General features: G+C 38.5%; 1 protein-coding gene across 8 annotated transcripts in view; it reads left to right on the forward strand.

Annotated features, from left to right (window-relative positions):
• Nucleotides 1-27,334, forward strand: part of LOC126292282 (filaggrin-2-like) — a 750,701-nt gene that overhangs the window by 716,792 nt on the left and 6,575 nt on the right. For 6 of the 8 annotated variants that reach the window (XM_049986195.1, XM_049986196.1, XM_049986199.1 and 3 more), the window contains 7 exons: nt 75-581; nt 3,640-3,856; nt 4,442-4,677; nt 8,690-8,874; nt 11,974-12,168; nt 18,613-18,717; nt 21,338-21,565. In XM_049986195.1, the coding sequence (XP_049842152.1) occupies nt 75-581; nt 3,640-3,856; nt 4,442-4,677; nt 8,690-8,874; nt 11,974-12,168; nt 18,613-18,717; nt 21,338-21,565 (1,673 nt within the window). The remainder of the gene's footprint in view (nt 1-74; nt 582-3,639; nt 3,857-4,441; nt 4,678-8,689; nt 8,875-11,973; nt 12,169-18,612; nt 18,718-21,337; nt 21,566-27,334) is intronic. The other 2 variants (XR_007552076.1, XR_007552075.1) reach the window with 1 other exon arrangement.

The raw sequence follows: 27,334 nt of genomic DNA on the forward strand, positions 1-27,334 counted from the left end.
GTACACTGCTGGCCACTAAAATTGCAACTCAAAGAAGGATAGCCACAGGTATAAATTCCATCATACACCTACAGGGCAGCAGGAAAGACCCGACTCCGGAAGTGCATATGCAACGGCGAACCTGTCGGGCGCTCCCGGCCTGCCAACACAGAAGCAGCCTGCGCTGCCACCCCCGCAAGCCCGAGAGGGCAGGAGGGGTTCACAGTCACGGCTCGACCTCCCAGATGACGAGGATGACGACGACGATGAGGGTGGCTTCGCGCCACCCGGGGTGTCGGCCCCGCCGCCTCCACCTCCCTCGACAGAACCCCCAAGGACGGCGTCCTCTGGGCAGAGCTCGGACTACGAGAAGGCAACACAGCGCAGCACGGGGCAGTCCAGCTCAACGGCCGGCGACTCTGGCAGGGGGAGCACCGTCTACTCGAGTGGCCGGCAGCCCTCTGTGGGAGGCAGCAGTGGAGGTGGCGGCAGTGTGGGTGGAGCAGGCTTGCCGACCCAGAAGGACCGGCTGGACACCAGCACCGAGTCGTCGGGGTCCCCCCGGGTCGGCTACGGCCTGCACCACCAGCAGGCTGGAGCTGGTAAGATGTTTCTGTGATCTGCAGGAAGGCAAAATCAGGAGACACCAACCAACATTTGAAACACCTCTCTTCCCTAAGAATGTAAATAGGATAGTCTTGTCTTTTTGCATACACTTGTTGGTGGTATTAATATTTCACGTCCTGAATGTTAAGTTCCCACGAGCAATTCTGTCTCATAATCTTCAACTGGATTTTCATAAATATATCTCCAGTTGTAAGCTTGCAGGCTATAAATATTTTATGTGCACCATTCATGGTACAAGTTTTCAAAAAAGTTAAGTAAATATTCAACTATTTTCCCTTTCTCTGGTATTGACTCAGCAGTAAGGACATTGGAAGTTGATTGTCCAAAACCTGGCACATTAAAACTGCTGCTGTCAATGGAAAGATTCTTATGCGCATTTCTGGCCAGAGACATTGCAAGAGCTTTTACTGAGTCTTAAACATTACAGCTTACTGAGTAGAAATGCCATTCACAGACCAATGACAGCAATTACATGTGTACACTCTGACAACTTCACTCAACAGCAGGAATAACCACACCTCAGCTCCTACCTTGTTTCATTGTTCTACATACGGGACATCTCAAAAGTAAGTTTATATTTTAAAAATCTTTCCACATCCACAACAAATCGGAGGAGGGTGGGTTGTATGTTCACCACTTGCTCGGCCTTTAGGAATTCAGTCGACATGGAGCGCTTCTTGGAAGTGAACTGCACTTTCTGTCTGCAAGAATTTTTCAAAAACTGTGATTTGGCTACCGTAATTCAGAGGAAATTTTGCAGTGGTCGTGGATTACATAGTCTAAATGATTCTCTGAGTGTTCCCCTTATCCAAAAAACGTTTGAGGAGACCTGTTCGACACTGGCCAAACCAAAATCCAGGCAACCAGGTTCATCAAAAATGGGTGAATCCATGGAGAGTGTAAATCAGTCTGTTTGTGATTATCGTAACCTCTCCATTTGTTCTTTAATGCACATAGATCATAACTACACCTTAAACTGCACCTTTACAAAATCCAACCAGAGCAAGAATTAAAGCCTCAGAATGCCAGACATAGACTGCAGTTCATTAATGGTGTGACTAAGTGCCCTTCATTTAACATCCTGTTTTCTGATGGGACTCATTTTCATCTGGAAGGTCACACCAATAAGCAAAATTGGCACTACTGGATTGCAGCAAGTTCTAAACAGAAGCACAAGAAACTCCTCCACTCGCCAAATGTTTCTGTGCAGGCTGCAATGTCAGCTTGAGGAATAATTGGCCTGTGCTTTCTCAAAGATGAGAGTGAGCGTGCAGTTACAGTGAATTCAGAATGGTATGTGACTATGTTAATTGACTATTTGGATCCTGAACTGCAAAACATTCCTGGCTATAACTAAGTAATACAGTCTCAGCAAGATGGAGCCATAGCACACACATCCAGTCTGTCTATACTGTGAGTTTGTGAAATTGTCCCTGCCAAATTGATCTTTAGCAGAGGTAACATAAATTGTCCACCATGCAGTCCAAATTTGAGCCCCATACATTTTTTCTTATGGGGATATGTCAAAGTGTATGTCAATAATTTGACTTCTCTGCAGCAACTGACAGAAAATATCAGAGGGGAAGTGGTGGCCATCGCAATGTCTATATGTTGAGCTGTCATCCAAAATTTGGTCATCATTTGAGTGAGTGCTGCAAGCCTGCTGGATTGCATAATGACATTATTTTTAAGAAGCAAATTCTTAAACTGTGTGTTTCAATAATAAATAAAGACCTTGTTGATAAACTTCAACTGCTATTTCATTTTCACCCATCAAATATAAACTTTCTTTTGAGACACTCTGTATGTCTTAAGTTGAAATTTATTTATAACAATATTTAAAAAATTATTTAAATAGGCTTAAAGTACAATTTATTGTAATACAATTTTAGTTGTTAATGTGTCATAAATAATAAACATTTCTTTGTACCTGCTAGCGGCTCAATACCGTTTTAAATATTAGTTAACTAGGTCTTACTGTTTTGGAGCAGAGTTTAAGCAGTGTTTACTTTTTATATAAACAACAAATACTTTTAATGTAAATTAATTCTAAATTATTGAATACTAGGAAAAATGAAGCCCGTTTCTATAATTGTGAAATTCAGTACTGTAAATCGGCATAGCTCAATGTTTCACCAAAAGTTTAACAGTGTTCAGAATTGGTGGGACACATGGTATTTTGAAATGTTTAAGATCAGATTCTGTAGCAAAGCTAACTAAGTTATACCAACTGGCAAAATTTTAATTATTGCTAAAATAAAAATTTGGAAAACACTTTGTGTGAAGTTATTTTGAAATTTACTGGGTATTTGTAATCAGAATGAAGACTGTAAAATGAATGACAGATCCCCACTTTCTCTGGTACTACCCTCAGATTAATGCCAGAGCAAGTGGAGGTACTGCACTTTGCTACAGAGCACATTTTATGAAGGCTTATACGGTTCCTGAAGAAACAATACCATGCTGATGAAATGGGTAAAACACATTGTTATTGCTTGTTAATACCTCTCTGTGTTGGAAAGCAGATTCTGAATTAAGGTTTCAGTTGGGAATAGCCAGCAACTCACATAATGATTCACTGCTCATTTTAAAGTAGTATACGGAAGAAGACATTTGTTCTTTGTGAGTGATTGTCAGCTTCCAGCACTGCTCCGAGCTTTGATCCTCCACAGGTGTTACAAAATTTCATTGCAGCCTTCTGGCATTGTAACTCTTGTGAATAGATTCACAGAGCTTGCAACGCTGCTGTTACACATTATTTCTTTCTTTTGCAGTCAGGTGGATTTTCCAGCTTTCCTTTACCACATCTGATACATGCGCTATTATTTCAGCTTTATTTTAAATTTAAAGAATTGAAAATTTGTCTCTCCCTCCATCACAGCAGGTAAGCTGGGTCAAGTATGCTGAATGATTGAAATCTGGAAAAGTCAGTTACATGGTACAGTTTTTCAATGATGTGGCACACTTTGTAACAATGCTAATGACCATTCTTCCATCACGAAATCTGTAACACACAACCACTGCACGATGCAGGAGCCGAGCCAGAGTGGGTGGACGTGGTGGAGAACGAGCTCCGCCAGATCCTGGACCCCAAGCTGCACGGCCTCGGGGCGGGGTCTGCTGTCGGCGGGGGTGGCGGTGCCAACTCTACCCTCAGCGAGAGCATCTCGTCCCTCACGCCACCACTGCCGCCACTGTCACCAGGGGGTAGTCCGACGCCCGTACCCAGAAGCTACAAGCACGGAAACAGGTGACTGCTACTCATATTTTGAGGCACATTCTGAAAATCTTGAGCAGCCCATTGTTATGAATATTAATTTTCATATTTTATACAAAAAGTGTACACCCCCTTCCACAGCTACATCTACATCTGCATCTACATCCATACTCTGAAAAGCAGATTTTACTTAGAATTCTGCCAAAAGTTACGGTTTCATCTCATTCCAGCTGCAAATGCAGTGCACAAAGAATGACTGCTTAAATGCTTCTGCACACACAGCAATTAGTCTAATCTTGTATTCGCTGCTCCTGCGGGATCAGTAGATGGCATAGTGCATATGACCTTATGCTGATATTCAGTACATCTAGTAGGAATAATGAAAGACACTGCCACATCCTGCCAGTCTTTCACTACATTTCAGTAGGCACATTAATCAAACTTTATAGACTCATTTATAATTTTGAGACAACTGTTTCAAACCTCATGCACAGCCAATGTATCTTTCTATTATACAACAGATGTTGCTTTTTATTCAGTTCACTTTACTGAATGTAGTTTCGAAGCCAACAGCTGAATTTGTGGCCCACAAGATTTACACGAGCCTCCTCATTGCAGTCTGCCGTACGGCAGCAAGCTCGGGGACTACGATGGCGGCAGCCGCAAAGGTCTGGCTCCTTCGCACCAGCAGAGCGCATCCGGCAAGCCGAGGGGTGGACGCCTCCCGGGAGGTGGCGGCGGCGGAACTGGAAAGCCTGGAAGTGCCACTCTGGCATTTGACAAGCACCACAGGTCGGTCGCAGCCGGCGGAGCCGGCAGCCGCGGCAACAAGGACACCAAGAGCAAGCAGCTCAGTGAGTAGTACATCATTTACACAGCAGCAGTAATTTATAAGTAATGGAGAATAGGGACTAAATGACTATGTGCAGGTAACACTTTAACTACCACAAGTTTGACTGTAATATAGTTTTTATATTTGTGTACTATTTCTAATTAATACGAGGTGTATTCGAGTTCTAAGGCCTCCGATTTTTTTTCTTTGGACTGGAAAGATATAGAAACATGCGCATTGTTTTAAAATGAGGCCGTGTTCATTGTCAATACGTCCCAGAGATGGCAGCACCGTACAGCAGATGGAATTTTACTGCCAGCGGTGAGAATGAGAACTGTTTTAAATACTGAAAATGGCGACATTTTCCTTACTTGAACAGCGTGCAATCATTTGTTTTCTGAATTTGCGTGGTGTGAAACCAATTGAAATTCATCGATAGTTGAAGGAGACATGTGTTGATGGAGTTATGGATGTGTCAAAAGTGCGTTCGTGGGTGCGACAGTTTTATGAAGGCAGAAGATTGTGTGACAACAAACCGAAACAACCTCGGGCTCGCACAAGCTGGTCTGACATGACCGAGAAAGTGGAGAGAATTGTTTTGGGGGAACGCCGAATCACTATTGAACAGATCACCTCCAGAGTTGGAATTTCTGTGGGTTCTGTGCACACAATCATGCATGACGGCCTGAAAATGCGAAAAGTGTCATCCAGGTGGGTGCCACGAATGCTGACGGACGACCACATGACTGCCCGTGTGGCATGTTGCCAAGCAATGTTGACGCGCAACGACAGCATGAATGGGACTTTCTTTTCGTCGGTTGTGACAATCGATGAGACGTGGATGCAATTTTTCAATCCAGAAACAAAGCGCCAGTCAGCTCAATGGAAGCACACAGATTCACCGCCACCAAAAAAATTTCGGGTAAGTGCCAGTGCTGAAAAATGATGGTATCCATGTTCTGGGACAGCGAGGGCATAATCCTTACCCATTGTGTTCCAAAGGGCACTACGGTAACAGGTGCATCCTACGAAAATGTTTTGAAGAACAAATTCCTTCCTGCACTACAACAAAAACGTCCGGGAAGGGATGCGAATGTGCTGTTTCACCAAGACAACGCACCCGCACATCGAGCTAACATTACGCAACAGTTTCTTTGTGATAACAACTTTGAAGTGATTCCTCATGCTCCCTACTCACCTGACCTGGCTCCTAGTGACTTTTAGCTTTTTCCAACAATGAAAGACACTCTCCACGGCCGCACATTCACAAACCGTGCTGCTATTGCCTCAGCGATTTTCCAGTGGTCAAAACAGACTCCTAAAGAAGCCTTCGCTGCTGCCGTGGAATCATGGCATCAGCGTTGTGAAAAATGTCTACATCTGCAGGGCGATTACGTCGAGAAGTAACGCCAGTTTCATCGATTTCGCGTGAGTAGTTAATTAGAAAAAAAATCGGAGGCCTTAGAACTTGAATGCACCTCATAATGAAATTTGAGACAATTCATGTAAACACAGTAGTGGAATGAGAAAATGCGTGTAAATGCAGTTGTGGAATGAAACAGAATTATAAAATTTTAGTTGTCTGGTCTGTCTATTAATCGTCAACTACGAGTTTTCAGAATATGCTTTCTGCAGCTATCAGTTTCCTGGAATTTGTAACAATTTAATAATCTTTTGTAATTTTTGACAAAACTTCATAAAATGAACACCTTATCTTGTATGCAGAGGTAAACTAACTTGGCAGATGCAGCCACCATACTTTGAACAAATTTGTAACATTTAAAATATGTAAATTCATTTTTCAAATTTTTACAGTAATCAACTTCCAATGAAAAATTGCAGATTTACAAGTATTCAGATACAGCATAATGCTTTACAAAATGCAGAGTTATATTTGCCAAACACAATTTTAACAATTCAGTCTGTTAACAATTAGTGACAAGTAACTTAACATTACTTTCCAGTTACATTGTTATTTTAATTATTAACATTTTTAAATGGTATCTAATGTTATCTTTTTGTTTTTCTGGAATCAAAATAATATACTTTCAAGTTCTGACAGCATTATAATGCTCACACAACATTAAATAATGAATGATAATATATGAATTATGGCTTTGCATCAAATACTATATTAAGCATGTGTATCATGTTACACATTATATGTTCCTTTACAAAACACACACACACACACACACACTCTCTCTCTCTCTCTCTCTCTCTCTCTCTCTCTCTCTCTCTCCCTCTCCTCCCCTCCCTCCCTCCCACAATAGTGATGATTGGTGCCCATAGTGTCCACACACCACACACACAGTCACATACACCATTTTCCACTAATAGCTTGCATCCTTGTAATTAATCAACTTTTATGAGGTTGGGAAAATGAGGGAAATGATGTGCTTTGAGATCACTCATCAGAAGTTTTTGTAAAATTATGCATCTGTTTATAGCAGAATAATAAATATACAGTGTAGGCTGCACTATTCAGTCTGTAGTTCTTCACATTCCAATTTTATTTGTAGATAGAGTTCTGGAATAAATTATTATTTTTCTAGTATTCACAGCTCCTTCAATATTTGGCCAGCATTGGCAGGATATTTTGTGACAAGTGCCAATGTCCTGGATTAAATTTGAAACCTGTTTGCAGTGTCTCGTAAAGTGAGGACCCATGACACTATTGATGACAATCCATGTGTCACAAAGGGATGTTAATCTTGGCAGTCTCCTCCATACTATTTGAGAGGAGCATGTTGTGTGCCAGCACTGGGTATTATCTTCTCCCTACTCTCTCACTGTAAGCAAGAGTACAAACATGCAACAGTTGTCTACTCTAAACACATACATGAAAAGCTCACATTTCTCAAAAGAGAGGTGCCAACGTGCATGAAGAAAGATCTTTCTAGATAGGAAACTGGACCTGCCACTTATGGTTTCCCAGTGTTATTTGACTTTAGAGTACATAAAATACATTGTCCTTGCCAGTTGCTCAAATGCTGATTATCAATGTCATACAATTACATGATATCAGAAAATTTCTTTGCCATATGCTAGAAAATCTATGTATGTAAGGTGTTGCCGAAGATGGTCCTGTGCTTCTTGTCTGATGATAGAATAAAAAGGTACACTTTATTCGACAGTTTATGTGCACACGAATGCACACATGCATGCATGTGTGTGTGTGTGTGTGTGTGTGTTGGAGGGGGAGGGGGGAGTGGAGGTGCATGTATGCTAATTTTAATAAAGATTTTATCATGCAACCCCTCCCCCCCCCCCCACCTCCCTCAGTCATCGTATTTATGGGTATGAATGTGTGAGTATATAGTAATAATTTGTATTTTAAACATAGCTGCACAACAGCAACGGTTTCATGTAATAAAATTATAAACAGCTGACTAGTTCCAATGGATAAAGAAACTCTTTACCTAGGTTTCGACAAATATAAATTTGTCTTCTTCAGAAGGTAGCAATTTTACATTAGTAAGGACCAATGTACCATCGCCGTTTTTACAATTGTCGGCATAGATCCATGTGTCAAAAATAAAATATAGCCCGAGATTAGGGTTTGTCATGTAAATATAAAATACCGACTCGTTTGTGAGCTCTGCAAGATCCATGAGCTATTTTATATTTACGTGACAAACCCTAATTCTAGGGCTATATTTTATTTTTGACACATGGATCTATGCCGACAATTGTAAAAATGCCGATGGTACATTAGTCCTTACTAATGTAAAATTGCTACCTTCTGAAGAAGACAAATTTATATTTGTTGAAACCTAGGTAAAAATTTTCTTTATCCATTGAAACTGGTCAGCTGTTTATAATTCTATTATTGTAATAATTTGTGTCAGTATACCATACTGAAATGCCCTGCAGCAACTGATTCTGGTTATAATTATACAGCTGGATTCATTCCACATTCCTGAAGGTTCTCTTTCATCATGGGAGTTCCAGAACACAATGTATGAAAGAATTATAAAGCACATTATAAAATGTTTATTTTTATGTTTATATTTTTTATTTATTATCAACAGGTGCATCGGTGTTTGGCCTGGACACAACTGACCTTACCTCTACAACAACAGGAGGTCTGGACTCTGTGCTGGATGGACACACTGAGAACAACTCCAGTGACGATGACCTCAGCACCACAATAGATGCGACCGATGCCCAGGCCATTCGTCGGCAGCTGGAGGGTCTCGAGAGCATGTACTCTGAGGTAAAACATCCCCAAAGTTTAATGGACGCAAACGTACAAAAAAGTGACTTGACTGTTAAGTAGATTGACTGGCAACATTCCCCTTCCTCCTCATATAGATATGAGAAAGTTGCATCACACAGTAAACTTGACAGCTCCCCCAACACAGGTCATAACAATAAGGGTTGCAGGCATTAGCAGCCATTGTACCATTAAATGACATGTGGCACACACCAAGGCAAAGCCATTTCACACTGTTCAGCCACCAATGACAAAATAATGTGCACAGGTGGCTATTAAAAAGAACACTGACGAAATAAATAAAAACTAGGGTCAAACACAGGTACTAATGAAGTTCAAGGCTCCTTGTGTGGTTGGGCAAATAAATGACTCACCAGCAACATTGGCAGAAACATGTTTGGAATAGCTTTTCTGTGCACTTCCATGTAGAATGTTACTAGGATAACCTACATGTTATTATCAACAGGATAATCAGTGTCACTCCAGTGCTACCCAAAGTTACAATTGCTGCTAGATTAAAGAATAAAAGAAATGTTATTGTATGAAGCACTCATAAACTGAAGTACTAGCTATGGACTTCATAAGGCATCCTGTCATAATGATACCACATATTTTGTATACATAAAAAGAAAGAAGGAGTCAAGTCAGTACTATGAGGTGGATGAAGAAATACTAGACACCTGAATTATACAATGAGTCACTACATGCCACTCTCAGTCGTAGATGTTGATGAAATGAGAATTATAGCAAATGAAAACCACCACCATATGTCAAAGTGGTACATTTTCAACAATTTTTGCACTTGAAAGCTTTCCTTGCTGTCATTGTACTGCAGTATGACAATGATGACATACAAGCTGTCATCACACAGTTATGTTAATAGGGGTATTTTGCACTGGTAGGAGTACACAAAATATAGAGTTTTCTTATGAGAAGTGTCTCAATGAAGATACAGATTTGTAGGTTTGCTGCCTATAAATATGATAAATACATTTATTTTATTGTTTGTGAAAATCTTTGTACGAACAATATTCAATAAACTTTGTTTTCTTTTTTTTTACTGTCCTTTTATTCAGTAAAGAGCACATCAGCGGATGATTGTCTGAAACAGTTCTACTTCATACAAAAATATTCATTTGCTGACATGTCATTCTTGTGCATAATTCTGACCAGAAACGTAACAAAGGCTTTCATCTAGTCTTAAAAATTACAATTCGCTGTGTGCCAGGTGCTATTCCCACCTCTCAGCCCAGAAACAACACACACCTTACATACTGAACATCACAATCCCACTCAACTCTCTCTCAGCAACAAGAAGAAGAATCATCTTCGCCTCGTTTCATGCTTCTAAATTATACTCTATGTTCAAATATATTTATACCAATACTCCAAACATTATGTCAATATTTTTGTTGCATATGTAAATAAAACAGAAAGAAACTTCCACATGGGAAAAATATATTAAAAACTAAGATTCCAAGACTTACCAAGCGGGAAAGCGCCGGCAGACAGGCACATGAACAAAACACACAAACACACACACAGAATTACGAGCTTTCGCAACTGGCAGTTGCTTCGTCAGGAAAGAGGGAAGGAGAGGGAAAAATGAAAGGATGTGGGTTTTAAGGGAGAGGATAAGGAGTCATTCCAATCCCGAGAGCGGAAAGACTTCCCTTAGGGGAAAAAAAGGACAGGTGTACACTCGCACACACACACACACATATCCATCCGCACATACACAGACACAGAAAACATTTCTGTAAGCAGAGAACTTTCTACATCAAACCACGGACTGTGCCACAGCAAAAAGTAATTACTGGGATCGATTGGTGGTACAAAATTTGAAAAATCGTGTTCTGTAAACAAAAATTTATTGACCGAACTAACTACATCATAGGAATCAGTGAAACACAAATTACTGTGTAATGAGAATTTGGGAAAAACAGCCTGTGAACTAATTTTGATAGGCAGTTTAAATCTGAAAGTAAATTGCAAAAAAAGGGGATGGGGGATAGTACTTACTTACTCTAGGACTGACATCTGACAAGTAGAGATGCTCTACACTAATGTGCTTCAAATTATATTTGAACATAGTCCAAAGTCTGTACTTTGGTCTCATTTTGTGATTTAAGGTAGTGGTAGTTCCTTTCTGGATGCCACTAGACCTATCTGGCAAGACATGAAGTCCTGAACAATTTGCTAACACCCCTGAAGATAAAACTGTTAATAACAATATTTATTGATCCCTTGACCATTTTGTACAGTAATATGTGTAAGTGACTTAAAAGGAAGCACACAGAATGTAGATAACTTAAATGAAAACAAATTTCTGTCCATCCCTCCCTGTTTTCACTCATTCTGTTAATGTTGATCTTCACAAAGCTCACTTCAATTGCTGTTTGGGTACCAGCCTGTCTCACACAGCTAAAATATAGAAGCAACAGCAGAAACATTCCTTATGTGAATGACATTGCAAAATATCTTCATATGTTTTCTTGAACAAAGTGGCACACTTGTGTCAATGTGGATGAGTTATTCATTCATCAGTACTTTAAAACTTTTATATATTAACATATATTACAACTCTTTCTTAAATGTATCAAATGTTTTTATGTTCTTCATTTCTGCTGTAATGCAGTGAAGATTATTTTAGGTTTATACAGCATACTTTTTTGACATAGTGCCTAGCTATGTACTTGTCTAGTAAAATAATTCTTACTTCTGGGTTCATGGCCATGGATTGGGCTGTTTTACACTGAAAATTCCCTATGTGATCTAAGGTATAGATAACAATTTTGGAAGAGTCATCATTTTAATTTATTTAAAAATGTTCCTGCATGATTCTCTATTGATACTGCCTTCAGTATTCTTATTGCTCATTTTTAAAATTTTGATAGCCTTTTTGCAAAACTTGCATTTCCTCAGAACAACACACCATACCTTAGCAGACTATACAAATAGTACTGCCTCAATATTACCACCACTGTAAGCATTTTTAAGACATCGAACAAGCCAGTTATTAAGGAAGCACAACAGTGATAGGAATTCAGAAACTGAAAAGTGACAGCAGCGATACGAGAGACCTGTTCCCGTTTCCAGGTGCTGAAGCTGCTCGGCGTGAAGAAGGGTGGCAGCCGGTACCCGCCCTCTGACCCGCCACGGCTCTCTCAGCGGCGCAGGGTCTACGGCAGCCTCTCGTCGCTGCCCAGCTCTGCGAGTTCCAGGCCACCTGCCACGCGGCCCCATGAACGTCGCAGGCATGACGACCACCGCAAGAAAGTCAGAGACCTCAAGGTACGTCACAGAAATATTTAAAGGCAGTATCAAACTCTTAAAGTAAAAATGATGAACTAGGTAATTAGGACCACCTGACTAACGCAGATAAGTAGGGACTTCAGGAAGTATGTGACACATGTTGACTTACACTAAGACTGTTACGCAACAAGGGTGGTATGTTGTCAGAAGAGAGTACATGTTCCAGGTGTTCTGTAGACACTAGTTCTGCTGCAGTAAAGGTAAAAGATGAATCATAGTGAGGGAGTGAAATGGTGTGACAACTGGAAATGTATTCCAGAATTGGAGAAGACGATTCTTGTGAGCAAAATGTCTAAATTGCACCCTGATTCACCCTGAAATTCTGATAGTATATGGATCAAATGCAGCTTCAAGTCCAGCCATAGTGAAATAGTGACAACAATTTGACTTAAGTTACACACAGTTATGGATGATGCTTATCTGCAGTAGAGCTTAGATCTTTTACCATGCAGTTTCCATCTTCTCAGCAAGTTGGAAGAACATCTGGGAGCAAAGAGGTTTTCCAATGATGAGGATATTCCTGCAGAAGTTCTCAAATGGCTTTATCACTGAAGAGCAGATTTCTGTCATTGAGTAATCGAACGACTGGTAGAACTCTCAGACCATTGTTTACAGACAATATGGGACTATGTTGAAAAATAGTGTCATGTATTTGTGTCATTTTTAAGCATAGTGCAGTGTTTAGTATAAGTTACTTGGCCTGCCATTATAACATGTAATCTATTTTTTGCAATCCCCTTGTAACTATCCCATCTTATTTGAAAATAATGATGTAGCCACCCATCATTTTTCTTTACCGTTTATCTAATTTAGAGGATCAGTTGCAGTCAATAATATAATTTTGTGCAAGTATAGGAGTTTATCACTAATTCATGTAGTAAATGAAATATGGATGTTCAGGTTAAGATTGATGATGGCAAGGAAGAAATGTACTTGGAGATGATGAGGAATTTTGATTGCATTCAAAATAAGACATGCAGAGTTATTTTAAAGAAACAAACAGGTTTACAGAAAGTATCATTTCTGCAAACTGTGTGAGTGGTGATAACACTCTAGAATGGTACGAAGAAGATAACCTAAGGATGCAGAACAGGAGTGGGTGCAAATGGCAAGGAGAAATATTTGTGGAACAATGGAAAAATCAAAAACTGGGAAAGCTTTCTTGTAGCTTTGGTGTGGGTAGAATAGGTATTTGACATGAAAATGGTACAAAAGAAAAAAATACTTGGGTTGATGAGAGGCAAAATATTCTTTAAAACGACTAAAGAAATTACTGCGTCTAAGGTGTCCCACAAATATGAATACAGACAAGAGTGGAGCTAAGAAGGGGAAGAAGCTAATCAGTATAAGAAAGAGAGCTTGAACATAGAAGCTCAGATTATGAACCTGCATTGTTCACAGATACACTGCCTCAGCACTGTGGAATGACTAAGCAGTACTGCTGGTAATTGAAAATCATACTTATTCTTTGTATCTTGACTACTAATTTCATTTCTGTGCAAAGGACAATTTAGGTAACATTGGAGAATTATTAAGTAGCATCAATTCATACTGATGACTAGAAACATTTAAACTTGAATAATGAAACACTGTTTTCACTAGAGAAAGTAACAATTGCATGTGGCACAATGACCGGGCACAAGTCTTTCAATTGGATGCCTCTTCAGTGACTTGTGTGTCCCAATCTTCCTCAGTTATCCAGAGAAGGAAAGGAGACCTATAGTTTAACATGGAATCTGAACCACATGTCATTTCTGACAACACCTCACCTCATGGAGAGGTGAAGGCTAGACTAAAGGCAGGCTGAAAATTTCCGCAGTCTGACCAAGATGCAATCCCATGACCTCTCAGTTTCCAAGCAGATGCTTCACCAATAGGCCCCTAGGGCCGATAACCAGAGAAAGTGGAACTGTCTCTTCGAGAATTAGATATAAAATGGTACTACTTTTTAGTGTTCCTGAAGGATGTAAATGTCTCCTTGGTCATTGTTAAAGAGCAAAAGATTATCATGTCATATGATACAAAGAGAGGACGAAGACTGCACACAGCACCTACACTACTGTTACCCAGTCTGTCTGTATAATTTTGTAAATGCTCTGCAGTTTTCAAAAGTACAGATAAATTTGCATGTTTGGTTAACCATCTACCATAGCTGAGGTTGTTAATGGGTGGTAGCTGGTTCGAATCCTGGAAGAAATTTTCACCATCAGTATTTGTCTGCCAAGGGAAAAGGAGGTTGCATGTCAAATTCCTGATCACCAGAATCTCAGACAATATCATGGTCAGTTGTCAGTCACTTGCCAAACAAGATGACTTTAATGTGCTTGGCTTGAATTAATTGTGGATAAAACTAATATAGAGCTTTTTGGAAATGAAATATAAAGAAAATATCCAAGGTAATAAAAACACAATACACATACAATTATTCTAGCATTTGTGGATGATTGGCTGAAACCTAACATCCTAAAACAGTTACAGTTCATGCAAGAATATTAATTTGCCACAGAATCTTGTTTCTGGTTGGAAACCTCATCAAGTCTTTCCACATTACATTTTACTAGATGGCAAAAGCTATTCAGTCCAAGTGCACACTTATTACATACCTTGTATCACTGGATACTTTGATCAATACTGTCTAGCAACTCGCTCCTGCCTTTTCATACACTTGTGTCTAATAGTATCACAAAAATTATTTAAATAGGCTTGTTTCATAAAGTAATTTGTGTGCATTTTTAAGTATTAATTAACCAGGACCTACTGTTTTGAAGTGGAATTTAGGCAATATTCATTATTAAGTACATAATTAAACACTGAAATATTTGAAAAATAACTAATTAAACCATAGGAAAAAAAGCAAAACACAAATTACTGCATGAATACCAGCAGCAATAATTTGAAAAAAATGTGTGAAGTAATTTTGATATTTACTAAGTAACTTTTGTACATGATAAAAAAAGCCCATTTACATACTCTAGAACTGAGATCAGAGCAAGTGTGTAAGCTCAACTTTGCTACATTGCAAATACTGTAGAGTAGGGCAGTACTCACAATTCTGCTATTGGAAAAGCCACGGATTCCAACTGATTGCAAATTATTTTAATAACATGTTTGGGAATTCAAAAAATGCAAACTTCATTTAAAGCAGAAAGAAGAGAAAGTATGATAATTCAGTTGACAGCAATGCCAAAGGTGCATCTACAATGGAATGGTATGTGGAGAGAGGCTAGGCTAACCTTTGATTCCTGAAGAGGGGCAGCAGTCATTTCAGTTGTTGCTCATGTAACAGAACAGATAATAAACTAACTTGCTTTGCAGGTACTGCAAAACGTTGAAAGCAAGGGGAAATTACCTATGATTTTTTCCTGAAGGTATGCAGTGCTACTATATGGCTCAATGATGATGGCATCCTCTTGGGTACAATGTTCTGGAGATAAAATATTCTCCCTTTTGAATCTCTAGGCAGGGGCTACTCGAGAGGATGTAATCATCAGTATAAACAAAACTGCCATTCTGTCAGTGAGAGCATCGAATATTGGATCCCGTAATTGGGTAGGTAGGTTAGAGAATTTACAAAGGGAAATGGATCAAGTTAGATATTGTCGGAATTAATGAAGTCCAGTGGCAGGAAGAACAGGACTTCTGGTCTGGTCAGTGCAGGGTTATCAACACAAAATCAGATACAGATAATGCAGGAGTAGACCTAATAATGAAAAAGGAAATATGAATGTGGGTAAGCTACTATGAACAACATAATGAACACATTATTCTAGCGAAGGCAGACATGAAGCCAACACCTGCAACAGTAGTACAAATTTACATGCCAGTTACCTCCTAGATGATGAAGTGACTGAAAGAATGTATGATGAGGAAAAGTAAGAGAAGGCAAAATAATATGAGAATATGGACTGAGGGAAATGAATGAAAGAAGAAGCTACCTGGTAGCATTTTGCAAAAAGCACAATTTAATCATTGCTAACACTTGGTTTAAGAATCATTCAAAAGGTTGTACAGGGTGTTTCAGAACGGTGTTTTAAAAATTTGGGGACAGGTTCCTTACACCTAAGCAAGCAAAAAATCCCAGTAAACGTGGGCTCTAAAATGCAAACCTTAAGAGCTATGAGAACTTGTTCATCTTTGTTACAGTGAAACACGTCTCTTTTACCGAACATCTACTCTTAGCTCTGAAGGTATGCATCTTAAAGCCCATGTTTACCTTACTTTTATTTCTTGTTTTGGTCCATACTACCTCTTTCCAATGTATGGGAAGCAAAGAGCTTCCAGCAGAAGAGATGCGGTCCACCAGGTTGATTGTATGATGGGAAGACAAACATTTTGAAATCTGATTTTATACTGTAAGAAATTTCTAGAGGCAAATCTGAACTCTTGAGCATAATTTATTGGTTATGAACTGCATTTTAAAACAAACAAAAATGCATAATGGTAGGAAATCAAGGAAATGAGCATGGATAAATTCACAGATCCAGAGACTGTTGAGAGTTTCGGAGGTAGGACTAGGCAATGGTAGACTGAATCAAGGGAAAGGAATACAAAATAAGATAAATGAGCAGCTTTGTGAGATGGAATAGGAAAGGCAGCAGAGAATTACACAGTAAAAACTCATGGCTTTGTAGTAATTCCTGAATAATGTAGAACATATTGAATTTAAGTGATGAAATGACAGAAAGTAAAAATGCAACAAATAACGCAGTCAAGACAAATAAAAAGTCTAAAAAATGAGGCTGACAGATATTGCAAAATCACTACACAGTAATAGCTAGAGTGCAAATGACAGGCTGCAAAAGCACGCACAACAAGGGTAGCGATGCTGTCTTTAGGAAACTTTCAGAAAATGGAGAAATGAGAAGCAGCTGTATGAATATTAAGATCTCAAATGGCAAGCCAGTACTAGAAAAGAAGGGAAATCTGAGAGGTGGAAGGAAAATATAGTGGTTCTACATAAGGTAAACAAGTGTGAGGACAATATTAGAGAGAGGAAAGAGGTAGTAGTGGAAGATGAAATGGGAGATACGACACTGTGAGGAGGCTGCGACAGAGCACTGGAAGACCTATGTAGAAATACTGTCTCTGGAACAGACAACATATCCTCACAGTTATTGAGGTCCTTGGGAGAGCCCACCATGACAGAATTATTTATTATTTCACCTGGTGTGCATGATACACAAGGCAGGCAAAGTACCCTTGGATTTAAGGAAATGCAATAATTCCAACCCCACAGATGGCAGAAGCTGACGGGAATGAATAGTCACAAAATACGGACAGTAGAGGCCAACCTTGGGAGTGATGTGTGTTTGGTTTCCGGAAATATGCAGGAATATGTGGAGAAATATTGACACTATGATTTGTCTGAGAGGCTATGTTGAAGAAAGTCAAACCTACATGTATAACATTTGTAGATTTAGAGAAAGCTTTTGACAATGTAGACTGGACTTCACTCTTTGAAATTATGAATGTGGCAGGGATAAAGTACCAGGAACAAAAAGGTCATTTACAGCTTGTACAGAAATCAGACAGCAGTTATAAAAATCAAAGGATATGAAAGTGAAACAGTGGTTAGGAACAGAGTGAGAAAGAGCAGTGGCCTATCCCCAATATTATTCAGTCTGTACATTGAGCAAGCTGTAAAGGAAACCAAGGAAAAATTTGGAAATGGAAATACAGTTCAGGAAGCAGAGCAGCTGAAGGGAATGGGTAGTGGATCAAAAATAAATAAAATGATGATCAATAAAAGTAAAATGGGGTAATAGAGTGCAGTAAAATTAAACCAGGTGGTGCTGACAGAATTAAGATTAGGAAATGAGACCCTAATAGTGGTAGATGAGTTTTGCTGTCCAGGCATAAAAGTAACTGACGATGGCCAAAGAGGAGCAGATATGTAATGTAGACTGGCAGTAGCGAGAAAAGCATCTCTGAAAAAGAGGGATCTGTTAACATTTAATATCAGCATAAGTATCAGGAAGTATTTTGTGAAAGTATTTCTTTGGGGTGTAGTCTTGTAAGGAAGTGAAGTGTGGACAATAGTCAGTTCAGACATAAAAGAATAGAAGATTTTGAAATTTGGTGTTACAGAAGAATGCCGAAGATTTGCTGGGTAGAACAAACAACAGATGAGGAGACACTGAATCAAATTAGGGGAAAAAAGGAATTTATAGCACAGCCCGAGTAAAAAAAGTGACTGGATGATACGAAACATTCTGAAGCAGCAAGGAATTGTCAATTTGGCAAGGCAGAGTTGACAGGGCTTGCACTAGATAGATTATTACAGAGAGTTGTATCAAACCAGTCTTCAGACTGAAGACAACAACAACACCCATCACGTTTGTGTGTTTCAGGATGTAGCACAAATAATGTTTTACTTGAGATTTTTATGATTCTTCCAAATTTACCATTCCTGTTTTTCTGCAGGGGATCAACAAGAGGTTCCAGCGCCTGGAGTCTCACGTGGTCACTCTGGCCCGCAGTGTCGCACATCTGTCTTCAGAAATGAGAACCCAGCACCTCATGATACAGGTAAGTGATCTATCTAAATTGATGAACTGTCAGAAATGATAGGAAAACAGTTTAAGTATAGGTAATCTGTTTTTCTTGTAGTGTTTACCTCGTGTAGTATGAGCTTTGCTTTTTAGGATTTGAAAATTTTTATTTATTATTGAATTTTCTGGCCAGGTGCCTTTCCTGAAGGTACAGTTGTCAAGGCAGAATTATGTAAGCCTTGTGCTGTTATCATATTTTAACTGTTCACATATCATATTTTCCAAGGCAGAATTTGGTGACCCACCCAGCGTTTGCCTAGACAAGTGTGGGAAACCATCAAAAAACCACACTCAAGCTGGCCAATGTACTAGCCCACAGTTGGTAATATGCCCCACAGATTCTATCAGGGTCTGGTGCACCTCCATGTCTCACATGTTAACATACTCCCCATCATTCTATATGAGCAGATTATTAAGTTACTGTAATAATGGTGTATTTTCAAGTGTCCAGCTGAGCTGTTTCCATTTTTTTTTACCCAAAATTTGAACAACCGACCAAGCCGTCTTATTTACATGCTGTAAGTTTTTGTTGTTATGCATGCTCTATGCCTCAGTTCAAACCAGATTGTGAACTATTATTGGTGTCCCACAGCTACTTATAGCCAAGTTCAAACCCTATACCATTTGATACTCATTTAGCACCGTTGGGGGTTAAAGGTAACTGACTTCTGATCAATTTGTAATTAATCCAGTACCTGATATGCATATCAACATCCAGGTCATCAGCTTGCAGATTCTGCAATTCAATTGCTGAGAAGAGAAAATGACTTGATCCTTACTTGCCAGTGGTCAAACACTGAAGCCATACATAATTATCTTATTTAATATGAAAGATGACTCATAGTAATGACTTGTGACATATGAGACATAATTTCAATAACACATGAAGCCCTAACATTAAAAAAAAATTATCACAAATTCCCTGAACTATTTGATGGATTCTAGAGATCAGTAGCTACAAACAAAAGCTACTGGTAAGCTAAGTAGTTGAACTAAAAAAAGGTGATTTACCCAGTAACCACTTGTAAACAAAGGGTTTAAGAATACTCTATTTGCAGGCTACAATGCACTTTTTATGTAAAGTTGCTACAAAGGTAATTTCCTAACTTATGTAATTATAGACAGAAGTTGTAAAACTTATCTTAATAGTTTAGTCATCATCATATCAGTTGCAAGTCTGTCAGATCTCAGTTTAGATTTTGTACCCCGCATCAAAAGTAAAGTGTATATGAAATTGACAAAGTTTGAAACATAGCCAGAAGAAACACCTGTACTTGTTATAGTTCCACTCCTAATATAAACACTATGGGTTTCTTTTTCTCTTTCCCGTTTCCTTCCCCTATTTAATCTAAATACAAGATTTCCAAATTTTTATCTAAGCTTTATTTTTCTTAAGTTTATTATTCAGCATGTTATTTATGTGATGCTAATGATGACAGTACAAAGTTCGTGTAGAAATATTTTATTTAACGAAGTATTCAAAATTTATGATTCACAAAAACCACACTTATTCAAGCCCCCTAATAATTTTTGGAAATTTGTGGTAAGGTCTTATGGGACCAAACTGCTGAGTTCATTGGTCCCTAAACCTACACACTACTTAATCTAACTTAACCTAACTTAACGCTATGGACAACACAAACACCCATGCCCGAGGAAGGACTTGAACCTCCGACGGGGGGAGCCGCACGGACCGTGACACGGTACCTCCAACTTCGCAGCACACTAATAATTGTTTATTTTAAGATTGCGATACTATATTTGAATGCCCCACTTTCTTCTGTTGAATAAATGTCTTGTCTTTTCTGAAGCTTCTATAATTATGAAAATCTATTAATTCCTGTTGCCATAATAAATTTAGGAATTTGAATCTGAAAATGTAATCTCTTCAAAAACCTAAAGATACATCCTTCTATTTTGAAAAATGTACCACATTAATTAGTTACATGCATCATACAGAAAATGTGAGTTCCCAGAAAATTGTTGGTTGGCTTTGCGAAATCCTGGGGATAAAAATGAGGTCTGTAATTGCATTACATAAAATATAACCTAGAATTAATGTAATTTGAAAAATACATGGCTTTTAGTTGAACAAAATAACTTAGCCCTCTACTTTGTATAAGTATTCTCTGTTTCTCTTGTCTCTTAGGTTGATGCTGAAAATGAAATAACTTTGTATTTAAGTCCTTGAGTGAAGTTGTATGATAGCATTATATTGTATTGAAGTCCTTGAGTGAAGTTGTATGATAGCATTATATACTGTCACTCACTTAAGGTTTCGAAATGAACATTTATTTAGTATGGATCTGCCACTTGTTTGTTTAATTTAGACTCCTCAAAGTCTGTGTGGTTTACTGGTTCATCGTGTAACAAGCATGAAGTGTATTTTCTACATGTTGATCATCATCAGTTTGCACAGTGATAAAAAAAAAGAACTACATAAACTTGATAACTCACTTCAATTGTGTTATGTAAAGTTATTTAAAGGTATATCAGAGGAACTAGGAATCATCTACTGGTGCTGAAAGAAGAAGAAGACTTCTGAGGAATCCATCTGAAACATCAGTAAGTTTACATAGGTGCACTTTGGCTTGCAGGAGATGGAGAACATTCGGGGGGAGATAGCAGCGCTGCGCACGCAGACGGCGCTGCACCACCACCGGTCGCAGTCCGTGCCGCGAGCCCTCAATGTTGCGGGCAGTGCCGGTCCACAAGGGGATAGTGCAGGCGGCCTGTCGAACCCGTCACGTGTCCGCAAGCTGACCAAGTTCTTCGGGGACGAGCCACCCCTGCTCAGGTTGTTCCTCCGGAGGCTCGGCTACGAGGTAGGGCTGGGGGGTTACAAGCTCAGCTGGCTCTAAGCCAGGCTGCTGGCTTACAGCTTAGCGGGCGCCGACAGGTGTCTCCCATTACATTATATTTGTTAATTAACATCCTGCAGATTACGCTTATCTGTTACGGATATTGCAGAACCGTATGACAGTCGGTTAATTGACTGTAAATACAGATAACTGTGACCAATCACTTATGACACATTTATTTTCATGAACTACTTTTTGAGTGTTTTCAGGCTCATTTTCAGTTGTGGCATAGAGAAGTTCCATACTTATGTTTGCAGCATGGTGCTTTGTACTGACTCTTAACAAGAACGTAGGAAACACTTCAATGTTTTTCTCTGATGTGTTCTTGTATGACAAGTTGTATTAGAAAACAAATTTCTGTACTTAAAGCGGCAATATGGTGGTATTGTCATCTTGGCAGCTTCCATTTTCATCATCTAGCGAGCACACAATTGAGCACTATATGATGAATTTTATAACTGATAGTCAATGAAAATCAAATTTACAAGTTAATATTAACTTGGAAATTTGATTTTCATTGACTATCAGCCCTTTGACTGCTTTGGATGAGTTAAATTGTTACACTCCACTGCTCCCCAGGTGCTGGTGACACATATCGTTTTGATATCCTGAACCAAAATGAAATATTACAATTGTTATGAGGACGTTTCCAATACCTAGGAACAGAATTGGGTGTGCCACATGCAACTGTCTGCCGGGTACAAAAAACAATGAACTGAAATATCATTCTGCTGTCAATTTTAAATAAAATTTTGATATCTTATCCGCATTTCATACCCAGAAATACTTGAGCCGAAATCAACGATGAGTAGCATACGCAATGTGTTTTTATCTCTATAAACTCTTTTTAAAATTTCATGCAATGCTTTACTTAATTTAATGACAAATAACTAAAGAAATTCAATCCTTTCTCGAGTAAAGATATCAGACTGTAAGATGTGCAAAACTCAATTTCTTTCACAGAATAATTTTTGTAAAATTGGATGATAAGTTTATCATACTGGCCAGAACACCATCTCTCAGCACAGCGATGACAAAGCCACACTCAGCGAAGAATGCAGAGAGCACGTCTATAGTAGTCATAGGGTTAACAGCAAAACAATACAATTGATTGCTACGTGATTAATACTGTGGCTGATAGTCAATGAAACTGGAATCTGACAGGTGCATATGAACAACAATACCACACATTCTGCTGCAGTTTAGAAGGAAAATTTCGGCACAACTTCCCATATACCTATCACTCATGGGAGAAAATCAAAGGTGATTTTTCTTTTTTTATCACAGAGACAGTACCCAATGTCAATCTACAAACATAAATATGTAACTTCTTTGTGCATCACCTGAAGATGCATTCAAAGACTAGTTTATGAAAATAAATAAATATTTTATAAGTGACTGGTCACAGTCGTGTGTGTTTACATTCAGCCTCTTCTCATTTTTTAACATGTCCAGATAGACAAAGGAAAAATATGATTTATTAGATTTCAGAATTACAGTTCCTCAAAGTTGTACAGTCTGTTCTTCAGGCCTTTCTGTGTAACTGGGAAAGTGTGTTCTTTTATTTACATTTTGGGGGGAAGAGTCTGAAACCAGGAAGTGCACTATAACAATGATGGGTGATATAACAAGACAAGACCAAGAGAGTTAGGAGAGAGGATGATAGCAATCTCATTTGCTGATTATTTTGTGGTACAGAACCAGTTAGAGGTTTGCAAAGAAGTTGCACAAGAGTTTAATATAAAATTTAATGCAAAGAAATGCGAGTTGATGGTCGCTAAAAGAGAGAACAACAGACCCGAGGTGAGCTGTGACTGGTTAGGGAGCAGCTGAAAATGGAAGAAATAATGAAAGGACAAGTGAACATGCAAGGCAAGCTGGCAGTGTTACAAGAATTGTATGTGACTAAGAAGTCTGCCAGAAAAGTACAAAGGTTATTCCATCATTTTTCAGGATGCATCTGGGATATTATTAACTCATGTATTGATATTTAGGCTGACAACCTTTCAGCCATTCTGAAGGTGGGTCACTTGCAAGATTTTTAATGCACTTTACACTGTGGGGTAAACACATGCGTGTCAAAGATAATACTGTTGGTAATAAATAAAACAGTACACCTCCAAGATTAAAACGGAGCAAGCACAGAGTCAGCAAATCCACGGTCCTTATGAAGCAGCTGGTTGATTATTATTGATGGCATATGTTGTACTGACAGGCAGTGAATACCTAGAACAGCATTTCCTTTAAAACCCCAGGCATGAAATGGGTGGTTTCCATGATGTGTTTAGCTGGAAAACCCTAGTCTCAGTTAAACAGGATGTTTGGTAATTGTATTTTCGTAGCTTCCTTGATCAATTTCAACTGACTCACCTTGATAATGACTGAAAGGTTTTCAGCTGAAATATTGGTACACGAGTTAATAATATCCTGGATGCACTAAAAAAAAAAAAAAAAAAAAAAAAATTGAATATTGATCCATCAGGAAAACTTCAAGAAACACAAATATGAAGATATTATCAATATTGTAAATTGTATTATACACCAATTTTATTGCATGCTGCACAGAAATTGTTCACAAAAGAAAAGAGAGGAAAAAAAATTTGAGTTAAGTTACATGAAGTTTTTGAGATGTCAGATAGGAGCATAAAATACAGATAACATATGAGGGAAGAAGATTAAAAAAAAAAAAAAAAAGGGCATTCAGAAATTAGGGAAAAACTGGATCAGAGGAGTGACAGAGGGGTAATGGGCAAACAGGAGGGGACGGAGTGTCTTGTGTTCCCAGCAGATCCTGATAGAGTTGGGAAACCGAACTTATATTACCTAATATTTCTGTTACTTTTATTTGGGCAGGCACCACAGGTGTAGAAAATTTCTGGAAAAAAAAATATTTATTTTCACTGTTGGTGGCAGTTGACGTGCTTGCGCATATGCTACCAAGCTATCCAAATTGTAGCACATACGTGTAGAACTCATGACAGTAGTCAAGCATTTAGTTAGTTTAGAAGTACTTTAGTAGTTGTAATCAGCGTGAGTTAATTGTAGTAAAATAAGCTGCCAACTTGCACTAACCAATACTATCTGTTAGACAGTTGCTGTTGCTAAGACAGCTTGTTTTATTACAATTGACTTGCACTGGGCAGTGTTCTTGTTTCAGTTAATACAGTTTTTTACTAACTGTATGTGTGACTACTTGTCATAAAGTTCCTTGTCAATGATCAAACTTGTTTTGTCAGATTTGCAGTTTGCTACACACAATACACATGTTTCTCAAATAAATTTATGTGTGTACCATCTAATGATTCATTTTTTATCACTTTGAAGCAGTTGTGAGTATTGTGCCACAAAGTATTTTGACACTCATGGGAAATGCATGAAGTGTGCAGGACACAAATTTAAAATCTTCAGAATCTGCTCCAGTCAGCAGACATCTTAGAGATAATAGTCTTGCAACCAGCTGGCTACTGTTTGACAAATGCACGGATAAATTGTCAGACTTGTTTGTCAAATGGCTAGCAGTCAAAATGTCTCTCAGACACCCTGTGTGTTCGGTAAACATATGAAACAATGCAGCACACTGCTAGACAATTTGAAAAACACATTAAGGTTGACAAATTGCTTTATCATTTGCTGGGGCATTAAGTATTATGTTTGTCCACTATTTGCTGGTGGTTGGTGATTTGTGCACATACACATCAACTACCACATGGAAGTAGACAAAATTTGCCAATAATGGGAATAAATAAAAATTACAGTTGAAGGCAGAAAATGTTTTAATTTCAGAGATAACATTTATGGATGGCAGTATATTATCTATCTAGTTTACATGCACTAAAAATACACACAGTTAATTGTTTGACACAATACTTCCTGTTAACACATAAGGGTAGTTCAATAAGTTCCACTGTCTGAGGGCAGGTGTCACTGCTAGTAAAAGTTACTGATACCATGTCTTGGATAGTGCTAAAACAAAAATTACACTGATTCAAAAAAATTTCCAGTTTCCCAGCTATTTCACTATCTAGAAATAGTGCAGTATCATTTAGTGATTCATGTTTTGCACTTGGAATGGAAATCACGCAACAAGATAAAAGTTTGATTCAACGAATTTAAAAATGGTCTAACACCCATTTTTTGTTAAAAAAAATTAAGATTGCCCAGATTGCCTAGCAGAGACGGTTACCAAAGAAATCATTGAAGAAGTCCACCACATTGTTACTGCTGACTGCCAAACAAAGCTGCACAAAGCATCTGGGAATGGCTGCTCCTATTTTACATGTGAATTTGGTGATTAAAAACTGTCATTTGAATAGGACACTACAATTGCTGAGAACAGAGAGCAAGGATATGCAGTTTTCAGTTTCAAAATTGTGTTTAGGGCAACTGAACCAAGATTCAGCTAGTTGTCTCCTTAGATGAGACTATAATTAATCACTCCAGCACAGAAACCAAGAACTCGTCAAAAAATACTGGGTTCCTCCCAGTGAATTTGCTGTGAATGGAAGGCGTCATGTTTGTAGACTTCTTTGAAAAAGAAAACATAATCACTGGACAATATTAAAGTGAGATATAATACCAGCAAGAAATTTTAAGAAAACACGGCTGGATTTGATGAAGGAGAAAGTACTCCAACAGCACTCTCAAAATTTGCTTGTCCTGGTGCATTGTGAATTTTTGTTGAAGATTTGATGAAGAGATGGCTCGCAGGTAAAAAGTTCTGCCCATGTGAGAACATTGAGATAAGAATTGTAAAGCTCTCTAAAATACAGCCCCATTTTTGAAGACATTAGAAAAATTACTGGGACATTAAAAAAAGTGTTTATCACCACAAGGAGACTATGTTGAAATACATATTTTTTTGAAAAGAATGGCACCTTCATTCTGCTATGACTTTTTATTAAACCAATGTCTCATTAAGTTTTTTTCCCGCTACTATTTGAGAGTTCATTTGTAACATAGTGGGCGAGTTACGAGCGAAACAAACAAGAAGCAGCATTTTCATTTTCATTAAGCAGTATGCAGTATCTCTAAAGACCATAATCTTCATCATACCTCATTGTAGTGTGCTCCCCTGACCTGTATGCAGAATAGTTTGTTGGTCCACACTACATTTAATTATATAATTCATTTCTACAGCCTACTGTGTACTGCTTACTACCAATACAAATCCATGGTCCAGTTTGTTGAGCTCTTCCAGGGGTAGACTACTTACTGTCAATTACTGTTGTGTCATTGGGCCTCAAGTACTTTTTTCTGATTTTTGCTGCAAATAATTGAGCTCATAGGCAAGACTACACTGAAAATAATAGTTGTGGTTGTGGTCATGGTCTTCAGTCCAGAGATTGGTTTGATGCAGCTTTCCATGCTACTCTATCCTGTGCAAGCTTCTTCATCTCCCACTACCTACTGCAGCCTACATCCTTCTGAATCTACTTAGTGTATTAATCTCTTGGTCTACCTCTACAGTTTTTAAACTCCATGCTGCCCTCCAATACTAAATTGGTGATCCTTCATTCTAGTCAAGTTGTGCCACAAATTTCTCTTCTCCCCAATTCTATTCAATACCTCCTCATTAGTTATGTGATCTATGCATCTAATCCTTCAGCATTCTTCTGTAGCACCACATTTCAAAAGCTTCTATTCTCTTCTTGTCCGTACTATTTATCGTCCATGTTTCACTTCCATACATGGCTACTCTCCGTACAATTACTTTCAGAAACGGCTTCCTGATAC

The sequence above is a fragment of the Schistocerca gregaria genome, chromosome 9, assembly GCF_023897955.1.
Source record: "Schistocerca gregaria isolate iqSchGreg1 chromosome 9, iqSchGreg1.2, whole genome shotgun sequence".
NCBI lineage: Eukaryota > Metazoa > Arthropoda > Insecta > Orthoptera > Acrididae > Schistocerca > Schistocerca gregaria.